The sequence below is a fragment of the Lynx rufus genome, unplaced genomic scaffold (genome assembly GCF_022079265.1).
Source record: "Lynx rufus isolate CCGP_SWC_20201006 ecotype Redwood Valley unplaced genomic scaffold, mLynRuf1.p SCAF_5, whole genome shotgun sequence".
NCBI lineage: Eukaryota > Metazoa > Chordata > Mammalia > Carnivora > Felidae > Lynx > Lynx rufus.
This window is the reverse complement of record NW_025814867.1, coordinates 145,813,060-145,830,456: the sequence shown is the minus strand read 5'-3', so window position 1 is coordinate 145,830,456 and position 17,397 is coordinate 145,813,060. Positions and strand designations below refer to the sequence as shown.

Below are 17,397 nucleotides of genomic sequence, written 5' to 3'. Positions count from 1 at the left end.
AGACATAGAATGGTTGGATCAAATAAGGCTTTGCTTTTATTGCTAAGTCATCTTCCAGAAAGATTGTACCACCAGAAATGTATATAAATGTCTCTTTTCTTGTTGATTTGATAAGACAAAAATGGTATCTCCTTTTAGCTTTTGTTTTTAATCAGGGTAAGTTGGAGTAGGAGGTATCATAATAAGTGGATTTGTATGGAAGTGGCTTAGGGATTGGTAAAGTAATGTTGATTCCAGGAAATTGTGGGGAGATAGAAGGATCAGAGGGCAATGTAAATTATTGGGGATTTGAAGTATCAAGATAATTGATTGTTCTGTATGGAGCTGTGAACTTTGACAAGCTAGCCAATAAGAGCTAAATATTCAGGCACTTTCTAGATAGAAAAACTCATTGGATATATAGAATTCTATAAAAGGGAGATAAATGCGTGTCAAATTGTGATTTTGCTTTTCTTGTATTGACTTTACATTTTTACCTTTGTAGTGTAAACCAGAGTACAAGGTTCCAGGATTATATGTAATTGACTCAATTGTGCGACAGTCTCGTCATCAGTTTGGAACTGATAAAGATGTTTTTGGGCCAAGATTCTCTAAAAACATAACTGCCACATTCCAATATTTATATCTTTGTCCATCTGAAGATAAGGTATAGTAAAAATCATTTTTACATTAAAACTTGTATTGTTATTTCTATATTTATTTGAATCTGTTTATATTATGTATTTGAAATGTACTGTACTATTAGAATTATGTGGTGGTCTCTGAACTTGAAACAAAATCCAGTGTTTTCTGTTGTGGTCATCTCATGTTTAATTTCTTGTGAAGTTCTTCAGGAATGTTGTACTGTTGAAAAAGGAGCACCATCTTACTTTAAAGAAGACATTGTTGGAAAGATTTACTTGTAGTTGAGTGATAAATTCTACAGTGGAGGAAGGCAGTACTCCTCTCATATTGTTGCTTATTGCAGAAGAAAGGGACCAATAATTGATGGCTTTCTCCTGCCTGTAGAGATGCTAGAGCATAAATGGTATTCGTTAGCATTCAGACTACAGTATTTAATTCCTTGTATTTATAGCTGATTTTACTATGTACCGTTGAAAGGTAGAAAAACTTTACAGACATTTATAGTAGAACTCCCAGTAGGTGGGAGAAATACACTGCTAAATCTACTCAGAATAATGAAGAATGAGGACATTTACAGTAAATAGTATATAAATTTGAGTGTTGTAGATATTATATTTATGTTCTTGGAGGAGTATTCTTATGGGATAAGTATACAGGAGAAAAGATCATATCTTGAGTAGGACATAAGAGTTACTCCCATGAATAACACATCTCTGGCTCTCCATATTTATTGCTCCATAAGATTACTTACCTATCAGTTACAGATCAGTTTCGTAAATATTTTAACTGTTATAATTATCCTGAAGAAATCCTTCTTCACTTCATTTACTTTCCTCAGATAACTTTTTTTTGTCGGTGATGGCATTTTTTTGTAATCATAAATGAAATGAAAATTTCAAATACATTTTTTATTATTATTTGGATTATCCAGGTTATATTTCTTTTCTGATTCTCCCCCCCCCCCTTTTTTTTCCCCTTCTTTGTTTTTTACTTTATCAGAGTAGTTTTTAACCAGGTTGTAATTCTGAAGATAACTTTTTTTTTCTGTTTGTGAAATAGATTTAGTACAGAAATACTAGCCTTGGGATTTTTTTTTTTTTAGTAAGACGTATAATACATTATTTATGCAAATATTTATTGTATATTCATGTTTTGTTACACATAACAGAGTAAAATAGTTCGCGTGCTGAACCTTTGGCAAAAAAAACGGAGTATTCAAAATTGAAATTATTCAGCCTCTTTTGGACATGGCAGCAGGAACTAGTAATGCCGCTCCAGTACCAGAAACTGTTACTAATAATGAAGGTATGGTCAAATATATCTGTGAACTTAGAAAATGTTACAACTTTTTCTGCATGTGAAGTTTGAAGTCTGTTTGTACTGGTGGAATTTTTCCATAAAAAAGAAATTGGAAGTTATGGTTTACTTTCCATAATTCTTATTTCTAGTAAAAATATGCTCTTTCAGTATTTGCTGTAGTACCACGATCTGTGTTTTTACTATATATTAAAATGAATGGAATGTTGTTATAGTAAAAAAGCTTAATGGAGTTCAAAAAGGAAAATGTGTAGATTAAAGTTTTTGTAGGTCTTAATGACCTTTTCTTTTTTAGGCTCACCTCCACCTCCAGTTAAAGTTTCTTCTGAACCCCCCCAAGCCACTACAAACTCTGTACCATCTGTACCACAGTTGCCTAGCTCTGATGCTTTTGCTGCTGTGGCCCAACTGTTTCAGACAACTCAAGGTCAACAGGTAAACTACCTGTCTGGAGATTAAATTCCTTGCAGTTAGGTACTATTGTCAGTTTTGATTTTCCTTTCCTAACTAGTGAGGACATTCAAGGGAGGAAATATTTCTACTTTTCACCTGGAAAAGCCTTCAGTAGGAAGGTAATGGAATAGGGATAAATAGAGAAGATGTGGGAAAGGTGAAAAATAAGGGAGCCACATACTGAGAAATGGCAATATCTCTTTGAAGAGAACCTCAGAACTGCTCACTGGTTGGTATTGTTGCTCATAATTCTAGCATTTCCAATTAACTTCAAAATTATTTGGATTGGAGGTGAATTTTACATTTTTCTAGAGAACGTTTATTTACCTTGTTTACAGTTCAATGTATTTTCTCTTTTTGACCATCATTTTCTGCCTTTGGGGTGTCAGCATATATTTTTAACCTTAAGTGACCCCAATCCCTGATATTTACAACAGACTTAACCATTACTAAAAGGTGTTTTCTTTTTCCAGTTTACTTTGTGCCTACGCTATTTTGAGTCACCTTTAAGAATTTTTTCTCTTCAGTAAATTAACTTTTGATACTATGATTATACTTTGCTATGTGGTTTATCAGTTTTCCCATTTTTTAAGCTTCAGCAGATCCTTCAGACTTTTCAGCAACCTCCAAAACCACAGTCTCCCGCCATTGACAATGCTGTGATGGCGCAGGTCCAGGCTATCACGGCTCAGTTAAAGACGGCTCCTGCACAGCCACCTGAACAAAAAGCTGCTTTCCCCCCGCCTGAGCAAAAAACTGCATTTGACAAGGTAGGCTTCACTCAATAACCCACCTTAACTGTTTAGACCACTCAATTTGGAATGTGGAAGTTACTTCTTCTCTACTTTCTCTCTAGATTGTTCATTTTGTTGTTTTTTGGTTGGAGGAATTTTCCCCCTCAATATCAAAACATTGATTATTTTTCCTGGTTATAAATGTAATATATACTCATTACAAAAATTTCCAGTAAAAAGGAAATGGAAAAGAAAACAGGAAAGCTTTCACCGTTAACCCCCATACTTGGGAGATAACTACTCTTTTCCGAGCTAATTTCCCATGGATATATTTTTCTTCATTGGTCATAATATGTTTGTATGTCACAATAGGTAATATTATAAATGTTATAAATATAAATTATAAATATTATAAAGAAAATATATACAGTTTTTAACTTGCTTGTTTTTATCTTAATCTTATTTCTTTGTTGTTAAGGTTAGTAGATTTAGTTCTACATTTTTACTGAGTGCTTATTAGGGGTATTCTATTACATCTGTGTGTCACAGTTTAGCCATTCCTCTATTGATAGACAATTAAGTTACCTTGTGCTTTTTGCTGTTAAAACTTAGGTACAATATGTATAACTTGAGAGTTTTGTTCAGTGTCTTCCAACTTTGTTGGCCATAGGCATGTTTAAGGAGCTGAGCTAGTAAGGGCATAGATGTGCTGAATTTGCACAGCTTAGAGCTTCCCATTGAAATGTTAACTCAAGCAACTCTATCTTAGCTGTTTTATGTCTTGTGTATTTATTGGGTTTATGACTATATAAACTTTGATTTCATCTTACAGGTATCACTGCAAAAGCAAAAATATTTGAAAACCCTAGAATGAAGTGATAATTTTTAGTTTAATCATCTCTAAAATTTTTTATTCTTTCCAGATTTTAATTTTAAGATATAATAACTTTATTGCTGGTAGTCCAAATTAAAAATCCATTTTGGGGGTGCCTGGGTGGCTCAGTTGATTAAGTGTCCGACTCAATCTTAGCTCATGTCTTGATCTCAGAATTGTGGGTTCAAGTCCTGCATTGGGCTCTGCACTGGGCATGAAGCCCACTTAAACAAAAAAGAATGCATTTGGTATATACTGGTTGTCATTATATCTTAGTGATTTATGAACAACTACTGATTAAAAGAAGTTTGAATAGTGGCACCTGGGTGGCTCAGTTAAGCGTCCACTTCTTGATTTTGGCTCAGGTCATGATCTCATGGTTCAGGAGTCTGAGCCCCGCGTTGGGCTCTTCACTGGCAGAGTGGAGCCTGCTTGGGATTCTTTCTTTCTCTCTGCCCTTCCCCTGCTCGTGCACGCTCTCTCTCAAAACAAATAACATACATAAGTAGAAAAGGAATACATGCTAATAGGGAAAAAAAATTGCAAACAGGAAGTTCTAAAGTAAAAGGGGAAGCAATTCTCTGCTTTGAACAGATTTGTGTTTGCTCTTTCAGAGTTTAGGAAAACTCTTCCCGCTTGGATTTTTTTTTTTTTTTTAATATTTTGGTAGTTTTATATTTTTGTTTTCTATGTTTGTCTCTTCATTCCATCTGGAACCTAGTTTAGAATATGGTTCAAGACAGTTAAATCTCGAATTTTTTGGAAATAGCCAATTCTCCCTCACTATTTTTGTCATACACTGAATTCCGAATTCTCATTTGTTTCTGTGTCTATTTGTGGACATTAGGATTCTATTGTGCGCAGCTAATACGTTTATTTCTGTGTCATAACAATTTAAATACTTGCAGCTTCTATACTATATTCTGTATCTCATTTCCAAGTATCACACACACACACGCACCCCGCTCTGCTTCTTTTTCAGACTTTCTTTGGCATATGTATTAATCTGTATTCTCCAGGGGAAAATACTGCTTACACACACACAGAGGGAAAGGGGAGAAAGAGAGATTGGTTGATTTTTAAGAAATTATTTGACTCAGTTGTGGAGGCTGGCAAATTTGAAATTTGTAGGGCAGAAGGCAGGCTGGAAATTTATTAGGTAAGAGTTAATGTTACAGTTTTGAGTCTGAATTCTACAGAGCAAGTTTTCTATGTTGCTGTCTTGGGAATTCCTTGTTCAAGAAACCTAAGTTCTTACTCTTAAGGCCTTCAACTGAGTGGTTGAGGCCCACCCACATTATGGAGGGTATTTCTTTATTCAAATGCTATTATTGTTAATCACATTTTTAAAAGACCTTCACAGGAACATCTAGATGAATATTTGACCAAACAACTGGGCACCCTAACCTAGTCAAATTGGTACAGTTAACCATCACAGCATACTTTTTCAAGATGAACATGGGGCGCCTGGGTGGCTCAGTCGGTTAAGCGTCCGACTTCAGCTCAGGTCATGATCTCACGGTTTGTGAGTTTGAGCCCCGTGTTGGGCTCTGTGCTGACAGCTCAGGGCCTGGAGCCTGCTTTGGATTCTGTGTCTCCTTCTCTCTCTGCCCTTCCCCTGCTCATGATCTGTCTCTCTCTGTCTCAAAAATAAATAAAATATTTTTCTAAAAACTCTTAAAAAAAAAAGATGAAATTTAGCATAAATTTTAAAATGTATTAATTTAAGAAGTGCCAAGAGCTTCTTATACTGCATCTCTATTGACATCATTTTTCATTTAAGTCTTATTCAATTATTGCTTCATTTATTCTTAAGGTATTTAGTCCTTTTTCCTGTTTGTTTCTTTTAAGTGGTCGTGTTATTAAACACTTAGTTTTCTAATAGGTTCTCTGAGATTTCTGGGTAGCTACTAAATTTGACTTTTCCTCTTCAACATCTATGCCTGTTTCTTTTTCTTACTATATTGGGGGGCTAGGACTTCCAAAAAAAATGTTGAATAACAGTAATGCTAATGGAGTCCTTATTTTTTTGTTGTTAATTTGAATTGTAATTCCTCTAGTGTTTCACCCCTAGTAGTTGGTTGGTCAGTGTTTATTAGTTGCATGAAGTTTAGAAAAAGAAATTCTGTGCTTTTCCTTTGACTAAAAGGTCTGTTTTAAGCTAGTAGAACAGCTTGACTGGGAACGATTTACTTCAGGTGCTTCATGGATCTTCAGTTTCCTAAAAAGCAACAAAAAAATGCCTTTTTGGATAGATTTCAGTTTAATTTTTTAATTGCTTCAAATCTTCTTCCAAAGCATTAGGTATAGATCTTAAAACTTCAAAGAACATATCTATATGTGAGGGGTGCTAAGCATCCAGCTCATGGTTTTGGCTCAAGTCATGATCTCATGGTTCGTGAGATCAAGTCCCGAGTTGGGCTCCGTGCTGACAGCGAGGAGCCTGCTTGCGACTTTCTCTCCCTGTCTCTGCTCCTCTCCCTGCTCACTCGAGCATATGTGCTCACTCTCTCTTTCTCTGAATAAACTTGAAAAGAACATATCTGTGTGTGTGATAAATGGCAAAGACCATGGGTTTTGTTTTTCGTAGACAGTTTAGACCTTAGTTTTAATTTTGATTCCTATTATTGATACTGACTCTGTCTTGGTACTTAGTCCCTTAAATATTCAGTGTGCAGCACTGCAAAATAGTGATGGTAATACCTACGCTTTACTATTGCTGTGGGGGTTAAACATACTAATGTGTGTGAAACAGCATAGTGTCCTGGTCATAATTAGATTGCTCAATATAATAACTTTTAATGACATGGCCTAGCATTACAAAGAAACACAGTATTGTCCAAGAAGGGGACTTCCCATCCTAATTTAGAAATCTGTTGTGCAATAAAGTAGAACCATTATTTTTAGGCAGAACTGGCATGAAACAACTCAGATTTAAGAATTTGAAGTTGAAAATCCATGACAAGAATGGACACAGCTTGAGGGGAAAGTCTACTTGTTGAATGCCAGAGACTGAGAACTTTGAAGTCAAAAGAACAGTTCCACATCCCAGTTCTTCCATTCGCTGACTGTGCAATCTTAGTAATGATTCTTAATCCCCTATACCTTAGATTCCTTGTTTATAAAAAGAAGAAACTGTACCTAAATTATGTCTACATTGCAGGCTTCTTGTGATGTCATGAAGTATCATGTAGATAGTAAGACACAGTAGATAGTAATAGAATTAGTAGTAGGTGTTTGTGGTGTTACCTTCCTTCCTTTCTGAACGGATGTAATCATTTTTTTTTTTTTTTAATGTTTATTCATTTGTTTTGAAAGAGGAAGAGAGAAACCCAGGCAGGCTCTGCATTGTCAATGCTGAGCCCGATGCTGGCTCAGTCTCATGAATCCTGAGATCATGTCCTGAGCCGAAATCAAGAGTTGTATGCTTAACTGACTAAGCCACCCAGATGTCCTCGTAATCTTATTTTTAAATGCCTCTTCTTCTAGACATGATCTTGTGAAGTGCTGGGGTTCTTACCTTTCTTCTTTTTTTAATGTTTCTGGTAATCTGATATGTGCTGTGAAGTTTTAAGGAAGAAGCTAGTGCCTAGGTAGTAAGTTCTTCATGGCCCTGTCTATACCGTTTTTTTTTCTTTGTCATATTAGTATGTTCTTATGCAAGCAGTACATGGACATTTTTTATAGGCATTTACAGTCATTTGATAAGACAGTCTTGGTACATTTTACAGTTAATTGAAAACGTACACCCATTTTCTTTCTTTTTTTTTTTTCTAAGTTTATTTATATTGAGAGAGCACATACAGGTTGGGGAGGGGCAGAGAGAGAGAGAGGGAGAGAGATAATCCCAAGCAGGCTTTGCACTGACACAGGGCTCGATCTCACGAATGGTGATATCATGACCTGGGCCAAAATCAAGGGGACACTTAACCGACTGAGCCACCCAGGTGCCCCTGTACACCCATTTTCATGTGTGCCAAGTTCCAAAAGTTTTTGGTCTGTGAAAGAGAATATTTTAATAAAATATTTATAGTGCTAAGTTAAGTATAAAATAAGCATATAGAAAATAATCCAAAGAAAACACTGCATTTAAGTTGAGGAAGAAAAGCAGAATGAAAAATTGTCTTTTTCAGATGGGATTTGTATGGAAATTATCTGTAAACCAAGGTCCTAAGGGGCCAGTGGGAACGTGAGATTGTACATGACAACACAGTGGCATCATAGATGATAGTAAACATCTGTTGTTTTTATGAAGTCTTCTGTGCGGTGTATCCCAATCTCAATTTTAAAACGGAATATGGAGGGCGCCTGGCTGGCTCAGCCAGTAGAGCATGCGACTCTTGATCTTAGGGTTGGGAGTTCAAGCCCCATGTTGAGGATAGAGCTGATTTTTAGAAAATAAACAAAAATATTAAAAAATAAAATGGAATATTGGCATCCATATTCCAGAAGCTTCTTGATAGATTTGATTATGATGATGAGCCAGAAGCTGTGGAAGAATCAAAGAAAGAAGATGCTGCTGCCGCCGCAGCTGCCGCTGCTGCCGCCGCCGCCGCCGCCACGGCACCTGCTGTGGCTGTTGCACCAGCACCTGCTGCTGCCACACCGGCTGCCACGCCTGCCGCTTCCCCTCCTCAGGCACCCTTGTAAGTGTCTTTTTTTCTGTTCCACAGGGGATACAGTGGGAAACATGATGCAAGTAGAGTTGGCCCTTGCACAGCGTGGTGTTGAGGTGATGACCCACGCACAGTCAAAAATCCATGGTAGAACTTTGCCTCCCCCAAAACTTATATAGCCTACTGTTGACCGGAAGCCTAACCGGTAACAGGAACAGTTGAGTAACGCATATTTTGTATGTTGTATGTATTACGTACTGTGTTCTTCCAATAAAGTAAGCTAAAGAAAAGACAACGTTAAAATCATAAGGAAAATATGTTTACGGTACTGCACTGTCGACAAAAAAATCTGTGAATAAGTGGACTCACACAGTGAAAGGTGATGTTGTTCAAGGGTCAGCTATAACTTTAGTAACAATCATTTTTCATATAGCTTTTTAAAATTATATTTTGGGTTTTCTCTTGGGAGGAGATCCTATCAGATTTACAGTTAAAAATGGCTTTTATGTTGGGAATAATGCTGAGTATATAAATTAATGTGGGCAAGTACCTGATTCGGTAAGATGTTGATTATTGATGACCCCTGAGCAACATTCGTAATGTCTCTGTAGTGTAAATGTGGCTAAGAATCTTATGTGTTTTTGAACGGATAAAAGATGACTCATCTTTTTTTAGTGGGTTTCCTGGAGATGGCATGCAGCAGCCAGCATATACACAACATCAAAACATGGATCAGTTTCAGCCTCGAATGATGACAATACAGCAGGATCCAGTGCACCATCAGGTACAGCTGAGTTTTAATAAGCGAAGATCTGTTCATTAGAGCATATGGATTGTGTTTCACAGACGACTGTTCAGCTGTGTGTTTGGCTTCGTAGTACTGCAGCTGCAGTCAAAGCCGATGAGCATGTAATTGAGTTATTTTTTTAAAACTTTAATTAAAACAAGGATGCTAAATACTACATCCTTATATATTTTAATAGTAAGTATTTTTTGTTAAAATCGTTTAGGGCGAGATTATGGCTCTGTTTCAGGGAGTTAGCCTGCTTAGTTGTACACTTCTCCCTCGTGAGGAACCTTTTTTGGGGTAAATGTTAAGATGCTTTAGAGGGTTTTCAGCTCTCACATTCAGAAGTGTAGTGTGAAATCTGCAGTCAAGGGAGCATAGCACACTGGAGAATTGGAAGAAGTTAGGTAGAGATTTATTTGTTCATTGGGTTTATTTTAGTAAATCCTCTATTCAGAGTTTCCTAAACTTGACTACACCGCTAAATTATAGGTGTCGGGATCCAGGCTAAAGCCAATCTAGAGAATCTGTATATTTTTTTTAATTGTATACTACTTTGTAGCCTTATTTAGAAAGGGCTCTAAGAAATTTCTTCAGAGGATATTCATTTTCTTATGTATATTGTGTTTGGTCCATTCGATAATTCGGTAATATGAAAATGATACTATGACTTTGATGACTTATTGATGAATGAGGTTTGAGAAGTTTTTTATAAGCCTATTTAAAATCTGAAGAAAACCTGGTGCACTTATTTCCAAATGTTCCAATTAACAGTTACTGAAAATTTAAATTAGAAGGAATACTTCTTTGTGATAATTACAATTATACTTTTAATTTTGTTGGTATTGGACCAGCACATGCAGAAATATGTTACGTTGTGGCTTATTCGCATTATTATTATGATATTTTAAGCCCAAAAAGTAGGCATGTTAGTTGAAACATCCCTTGGAGTAAATTTTTAAAAAGTGAACCTGTACACATCATTGCTGTAGCCACTCCCCCTCCCAGAAGGCTTAATTAATTGCCTTTGAGGTTGAAGGGAGATAGTTTGCAATACAGTACCTCTCTGATTTTTAAGTTTAGTCTGTCACTATTGTTCCTCATATAAATGAAATCACGTCTTTAAATCTATAAAGTCAAACCTTTTTATAATTTTTAAATGAATTATAGGATTTTTGACCTATATACTTGGATATGTAACAGTTCTTCAGGTAAATATTATACCTATGGAAATTGTTAATCATTGCATCTCACTACAGTTTTCCCTTGATGAAAATTTATTGAAGATGTTTTAGGTTTTTTTTTTTAAATGTTTATTTATTTTGAAAGTGCACACACAAGTTGGGGAGAGGCAGAGAGAGAGGGAATCACAAGCAGGCTTTGTATTGTCAGCACAGAGCCAGACACGGGGCTTGAAACCATGAACCCACGAACCAGGAGATCATGACCTGAGCCGACATCAAGAGTCGAACGTGCAACCAATTGAGCCACCAAAGCACCCCGAAGATATTTTAGTTGTATATCAAGTAACTAAGGACTTTCTTAATTATTTTTGGTAGCTGTTATTTAAAATCTACTCATATGCTTTCTTTAAATTCAAAAGGTTCCACTTCCTCCTAATGGACAGATGCCAGGTTTTGGCCTTCTTCCTACACCTCCATTTCCTCCCATGGCTCAGTCTGTGATTCCTCCAACTCCACCCGTGCAGCAGCCTTTCCAAGCTTCTTTTCAGGCTCAAAATGAACCACTTACACAGAAGACACATCAGGTAAAACTGTATTCTCAGATTGATGATCTTTTTGGTTGCTTCAGCTTATGTGCAGATTCCTGCCTGTTTGCTTGTTATCTTCATTTTTGAATGTGGAGAAAGGCTTTATTGGGCACATATTAACCCTCTCTGTGCCTAAAGTTTTTCATCTGGAAAGTGGACATAGTAATACCAATTTCCATAGGATTCTGTGAGGATCGAGATAGAATGTAGAATACTTAATCATTGCCTAGTTTACTGCTGTAGTCAGTGGCTTATTAAAACAGTATATGACTTATACAAATTTCCAGACGTGTTTGTTTCTTCTAATCTTGTAAACCATATAAAAATTTTTCCCTGCTGATGGACAGTCATTATTAAACTAGTAATGTGATGTCAAGTAACCAGAATAAATCTGTTTCAGGGCAAGAGAAATTTTGTAAGTTAGCAATTTTTAGATTTTGTCTTCTTGCCTTTACAATTTCCACTTTTCTCATTTAATGATGGGTGGTTGTTTTTGGTTTTGGTTTTTTAAAGGAAATGGAAGTAGAACAACCTTGTATCCAAGAGGTTAAGCGACACATGTCTGATAACAGAAAGTCAAGATCTAGGTCAGCATCCAGGTAATTGATAGAAAGTGTTTTTCCAATCCTGTATGTCTTAGGAGACTAATTAAAATCAAACTGGATTATTTTTAGATATGCAGTGTTAATAAAATAACATTTGGTATATTTGTATGTCTGTATGTGTAGAATGGGGGCAGAGGCAGTAATAAAAAAAAAAAACAACTAAGGTTGGTCATCTCACCCATGCTTTTCCCCTTGAGTTGCTGTAATCGCTGCATACAGCTATACATAGAATGATAAGAATTATGTATTCACAGTTCCTTCACAAGTTTATTAGCTGACAAAAATGGGAAGATAATAAGTAATACTATAATCAGGTAACATTTTTAATTGCTGCAGAAAAGAAGTTAACTGAGAAGATAGATATCAATACTAGAAGTGTATCCCAATGATGACAGCTTCTAACACTACCAGTATGTAATTCAGTCTAGTACCAAATTATCGAAGATGAGAAATACTTTTATATGCTAGTAACGTTATTTATCTCATTTTAAGTATATGCATGCTTTCTAACTTTCAACATATTAAAAATGTTTAAAATGAATTCCCTGCTACTGAATTATTACATATCCAAACATTAAACTATCTAGTTTTATATATATATGTATATATTTTTTTTCCAGATTAACACCTGCTTACCTTTTTTGTTTTTTTTTTCTCATGTTCTACTCATTCTCTCCCTCATGAAAATGTTAGGTCACCAAAAAGAAGGCGATCTCGATCTGGCTCTAGATCACGAAGGTCCCGTCATCGACGTTCTCGTTCTCGGTCCAGAGATCGACGCCGACATTCGCCTAGATCTCGGTCCCAAGAAAGGCGAGATCGAGAAAAAGAAAGAGAACGCCGACAAAAAGGCCTTCCTCAAATCAAACCAGAAACTGCAAGTGGTAAATTAAACTTCTTGCATTATTTTTTTTTGTGTCCTGGGTTTAAAATGTTTTCTAACTGATAGCAAAATACTATTTTATCGTATCTTGTTTGTGTTTTGGTGTATACCCTTGAGTTTGCTTTGATATGTTAAGCCAGCTGTAAAGCAGCAAATAGGGAGTGAACCAAATTAATAGTGATGAGGAATAAAATAATAGCATGTTTTGGGGCGCCTGGGTGGCTCTGTCGGTTGAGCGTCCGACTTCGGCTCAGGTCATGATCTCGCGGTCCGTGAGTTCAAGCCCCGCGTCAGGCTCTGTGCTGACTGCTTAGAGCCTGGAGCCTGTTTCAGATTCTGTGTCTCCCTCTCTCTGACCCTCCCCCGTTCATGCTCTGTCACTCTCTGTCTCAAAAATAAATAAACATAAAAAAAAATTAAAAAAAAAATAATAGCATGTTTTTAATGTATGGAATAGAAAGCAGTTAACTAGCTCTCCTATACATAATAGCAAGGTTCTCCTTTTTTTCCAGATTAACTAATAACCTCTTTTATAAAGATACAGTTTTACAGACTATATTATCTCCTGAATTTCATTATGTATTTAGAATATGTTTAATATGGTATGCTAGACACATTTTTTTTTTAATTTTTTTTAATGTTTCTTTATTTTTGAGAGAGAGAGGGAGAGACAGAGCAGGAGCATGGGAGGGGTAGAGGGAGGGAGACACAGAATTCAAAACAGGCTCCAGGCTCCAAGCTATCAGCACAGAACCCGACATGGGGCCTGAACTCAGAAACTGTGAGATCATGACCTGAGTCAGAGTCGGATGCTCAACCGACTGAGCCACCTGGGCACCCCTAGACACGTTCTTGGTACAAGTTTGCAGTTATTATTGAAATTTTAATTTATAATACAAATAGGGCATATGTAAAACTTCTGCTTCTATAAGGTTTATTACGTAGAACACAGCATAAGAGAAAAACCATCGTGTACACTCGATGGTCAGAAAGGGACAACTGTAGCAGTGGACAGAAGCACTAGACTGGTTGTTGATCAAGAGAGCTGGGATCGGGTCTTCTCATGGCCTTGGGCAGGTTATTGTGTCTCTGGCCTGTTTTCATAGATGAAATCTTTAGATCTGTCCACAAAAGGGACAGAATTTTTCAACTCTTATGTTATTCACCATCCTACTCCCATTTCTGGAAGTACTACCACAATTTTCTAGAGTTTTTTTAGATGTATATAGGATTTGCTACTTAGCCTTATGGTATCCTGTAACTTGTGCATTTTTTCTATAATGATTTTTTTCACTGTAGAAAAGTACAATGCTGCCCATTATCAAATGTGTATATTTTTATGATTATAATTTTATTTCAAGTTTGTAGCACTACACTCTGGGTGGGACAGCTGGACAAACGGACTACTCAGCAAGATGTTGCAAGTCTCTTAGAAGAGTTTGGTCCAATTGAATCAATTAATGTGAGTGTTTATGTTTAATGTAGTGACAGTGGATGGGTGTGATTAATGCCATTTTATAAAATTAAGGACTGAGGCCCAAGTTAAAATTTGCCCAGCTTTGTAGTAGATGTGGCTAGAGTATAAGTGTTGAGTCCCTGTTTAGCATCCTCTCATTTATTTAACCACATTTCTTGGACAACCAAGTTTAATTTAAAACCTTTCTCTAGAAAAATCTGTGTTAATAAAACTTGGAGAACCATAGGTTCATTAAAAGTCGATAGTTGAGACCAAACTTGAATTTGCCAATTTATAACAAGTTAATCTCAGATTATAGAATCCTGGCTTTGTGGGTAGGTAATGGGCAGGGGAGTTGGGATTGTTGGAACTAGTTATTTAGTATTTATTTTCTCTTGTTGCTCTTTGATTTTATTATATTTTATAATATTAAAATGTTTTGGAGCAGATGATACCTCCCAGAGGTTGTGCCTATATTGTTATGGTTCATAGGCAAGATGCTTATCGCGCCCTGCAGAAACTGAGCCGCGGAAACTATAAAGTGAACCAGAAATCCATAAAGGTACATTTTTATCCCTTGTAATTCATTTTTTAAAAACTTAACACAGAATATTACTTGGCTTTTTAAAAACTTATTTTGGACACTAAGGCATTTCATGTATATCTATTTAAGAGGTTGTATCTCCTAAAAGTTAACATAAAGTTTAAAATCTTAGTTTAACTTAATTTAATTTAAAATGTTAAATGTTTATTTGCAAGATTTTTTTGGATTTTACACATTTTATTTTTAAAGTTTGCCATCTCATTCTTAGAATAAACGAAAATGTTCAACAGAGATAAAGATAATAGGTACATTGATATTCTTCCCCTAAGGGGCCAGAGTCAGCATTTCCTCAGTTATGTACCCTTGGATGATTGTGGTGCAAAAGGATTTTGTCTAATCTTAAATAATTTCAAAGTACCCAAGACTTTGGAAAGTGGTCCCCAGTATGCTGGGCTATGCAGGAAACCTCAGCCTTTCCCCAATAAACATTATTTTCCTTTTCTCTTTTATGTTTTATGTCAGTAGATTGGGGAGTGAATGGTTGGAGGAGTGGATAAGGAGGTGATGCCAGTTAAATTTCCACCAGGACAAAGTAGGAGAAAAGGTTAACCAATTAACTAGCATCGAAGGGAGATCCAGGGATAGGTCAGATTGCTCCCTTGTTGCCCAAATCTGAGTGATTAGAAATGTGAAGAACGGTTAATTCTCAAAACTGACATTTTTTTCCTGTGCTTTCTTTTTGTATTTTAACTAATGGTGATATAGATTGCCTGGGCTTTAAACAAAGGAATAAAGGCAGATTATAAGCAGTATTGGGATGTAGAACTGGGAGTTACTTATATTCCATGGGACAAAGTCAAGCCTGAAGAACTGGAGAGTTTTTGTGAAGGAGGAATGTTGGACAGTGATACACTTAATCCAGGTGACGCAGTATTTAATTTCTTTTAAAATTCATCTGTTTTCTTGATAATGCATGTGAAAAATGTTTATTCTTTGCTGTAGGGATTTTTGAGATTTTTCAAGTACCCACTATGTGCCATTCTCTCCATTAAAAATTGAGGAAACCATGGTGAATAAGACAGATGTGGTCTTTGCCCTTAATGCAACTTATATTTAGTGGGATAGATTCAGACATAAGTGAAATAATACTGATTGTGGAGTTAATCATTAATTTCAGTATTTAGTAGATCTTAAATAGAATTTTTCGCTGTGAAAAACCTAGCAGATCCAAATGAGTCTTAAACTGAACATTACTGGTATTGTTTTCATCCAGTGTTTCATAATAATTTCTTTGAAAGCATGTAAGTGTCCAGAGAAACAATTGAAAGTAAACATGTAAGGCAAGAAGGTAGTTACCTGTGGCATGAATATTAAAAATCCAGATTGACAGTAGGATTACAGTGGGGAAAATAGCAGCATGTGAGGGCATGACCTGGAGACTGATAGATAGCTGGACAAGGAGTGCAGGGTGGTGTGCCAAAATAAAATAAGCAACTAAAGGAGTTTCAAGCAAGCAGAGTTGGTTTGAGAGCCAAAAAGAGGTGGAACGATGTTGAGCCATTCCCATACCTTGACTTCTTTCCCCACAGTGCGTGATGCCTTCACTTAAGGGGAGAGCTAGGTTGGAACTCCTGGGTGGCACAGTCAGTTACATGTCTGACTCTTGTCTTCGGCTCAGGTCATGATATTATGGTTTTTGTGAGTTCCAGCCCCCCGAGTCTGGTTTCTGTGATGACAGTGCGGAGCCTGCTTGAGATTCTCTTTCTGCCCCTCCCCTGTTTGCTCTCTGTCTTGCTCTCTCTTCTGTCTCTCTCAAATAAACTTCTTTTAAAAAGGGCAGGTAGAGCTAGGTTTCCGTTCACGCAATAGGTATTAGGGGTCTACTGTGTGCCAAACATTTTGGCACAGGCTCTGGTCAGGGTGCAGAGAGTCTTGCTCCTCCCTCCGGGGATCTTTAATCCAGACAACACACCATCATGGTTAAGAACATAGACCTTGGAGCCAGATGTGTGTATGTTGAGTCCCATGTCTGCCACTTGTTAGTATGTGACCTTGTTTTCCTCAGTTTCCAAATTCTTTTCCTCACTTATAAAATGGGAATGATCATGGGACCTACTTCTAGATGGTTATGAGAATTCATTGGATTAATATGTATATAAAATGCTTCAAACTGTGGCTGACACACAATAAGCATTCTTTTGCGTGCGTGTTATTGTTCATTCATTTAAATAATATAAGATTAGCATAAGCATTTCTTTAGTAAATCAGACTGCTGATTTTTTTATATAATCATTTAAAAATTCTAGATTTAAAGTTATAAAAAAATTGTCAATTTTTATTGTTAAATTTCTTTAACTCATAGATTGGAAAGGAATCCCCAAGAAGCATGAAAATGAAGTTGCTCAAAATGGAGGGGCAGAAACCTCACATACAGAACCAGTATCACCTATACCTAAACCTTTACCAGTGCCTGTCCCTCCTATTCCTGTGCCCGCACCTATAACAGTGCCACCTCCACAGGTAAGAACATTTGGGGTGTTATTTAAACTTGTAAGTGTCTGAAAGGTAAACTTTTCTAAATCTTTTTATAGATGTATGTCTAGGTCAGTGTTCAAAGATGTGAACACATAAATGTGCATATTAATAGTATTTTGGTATGTCAGACCTACTGTTTATAAACTAACACATTTTTTCATAAACATCAGTAAAATCAATTCATACCGCCTTACATCT

The 17,397-nt window shown here is 36.4% G+C and overlaps 1 protein-coding gene across 1 annotated transcript in view; it reads left to right on the top strand.

Annotated features, from left to right (window-relative positions):
- The window catches only part of SCAF4 (SR-related CTD associated factor 4), a 59,635-nt gene that overhangs the window by 24,920 nt on the left and 17,318 nt on the right, over positions 1 to 17,397 (top strand). The window contains 14 exon segments of the mRNA XM_047098689.1: positions 485 to 646; positions 1,793 to 1,825; positions 1,827 to 1,929; positions 2,237 to 2,376; positions 2,988 to 3,164; positions 8,452 to 8,648; positions 9,294 to 9,402; positions 11,009 to 11,173; positions 11,690 to 11,775; positions 12,475 to 12,665; positions 14,026 to 14,126; positions 14,569 to 14,682; positions 15,430 to 15,586; positions 17,027 to 17,184. Coding sequence (XP_046954645.1) covers positions 485 to 646; positions 1,793 to 1,825; positions 1,827 to 1,929; positions 2,237 to 2,376; positions 2,988 to 3,164; positions 8,452 to 8,648; positions 9,294 to 9,402; positions 11,009 to 11,173; positions 11,690 to 11,775; positions 12,475 to 12,665; positions 14,026 to 14,126; positions 14,569 to 14,682; positions 15,430 to 15,586; positions 17,027 to 17,184 — 1,893 coding nt within the window.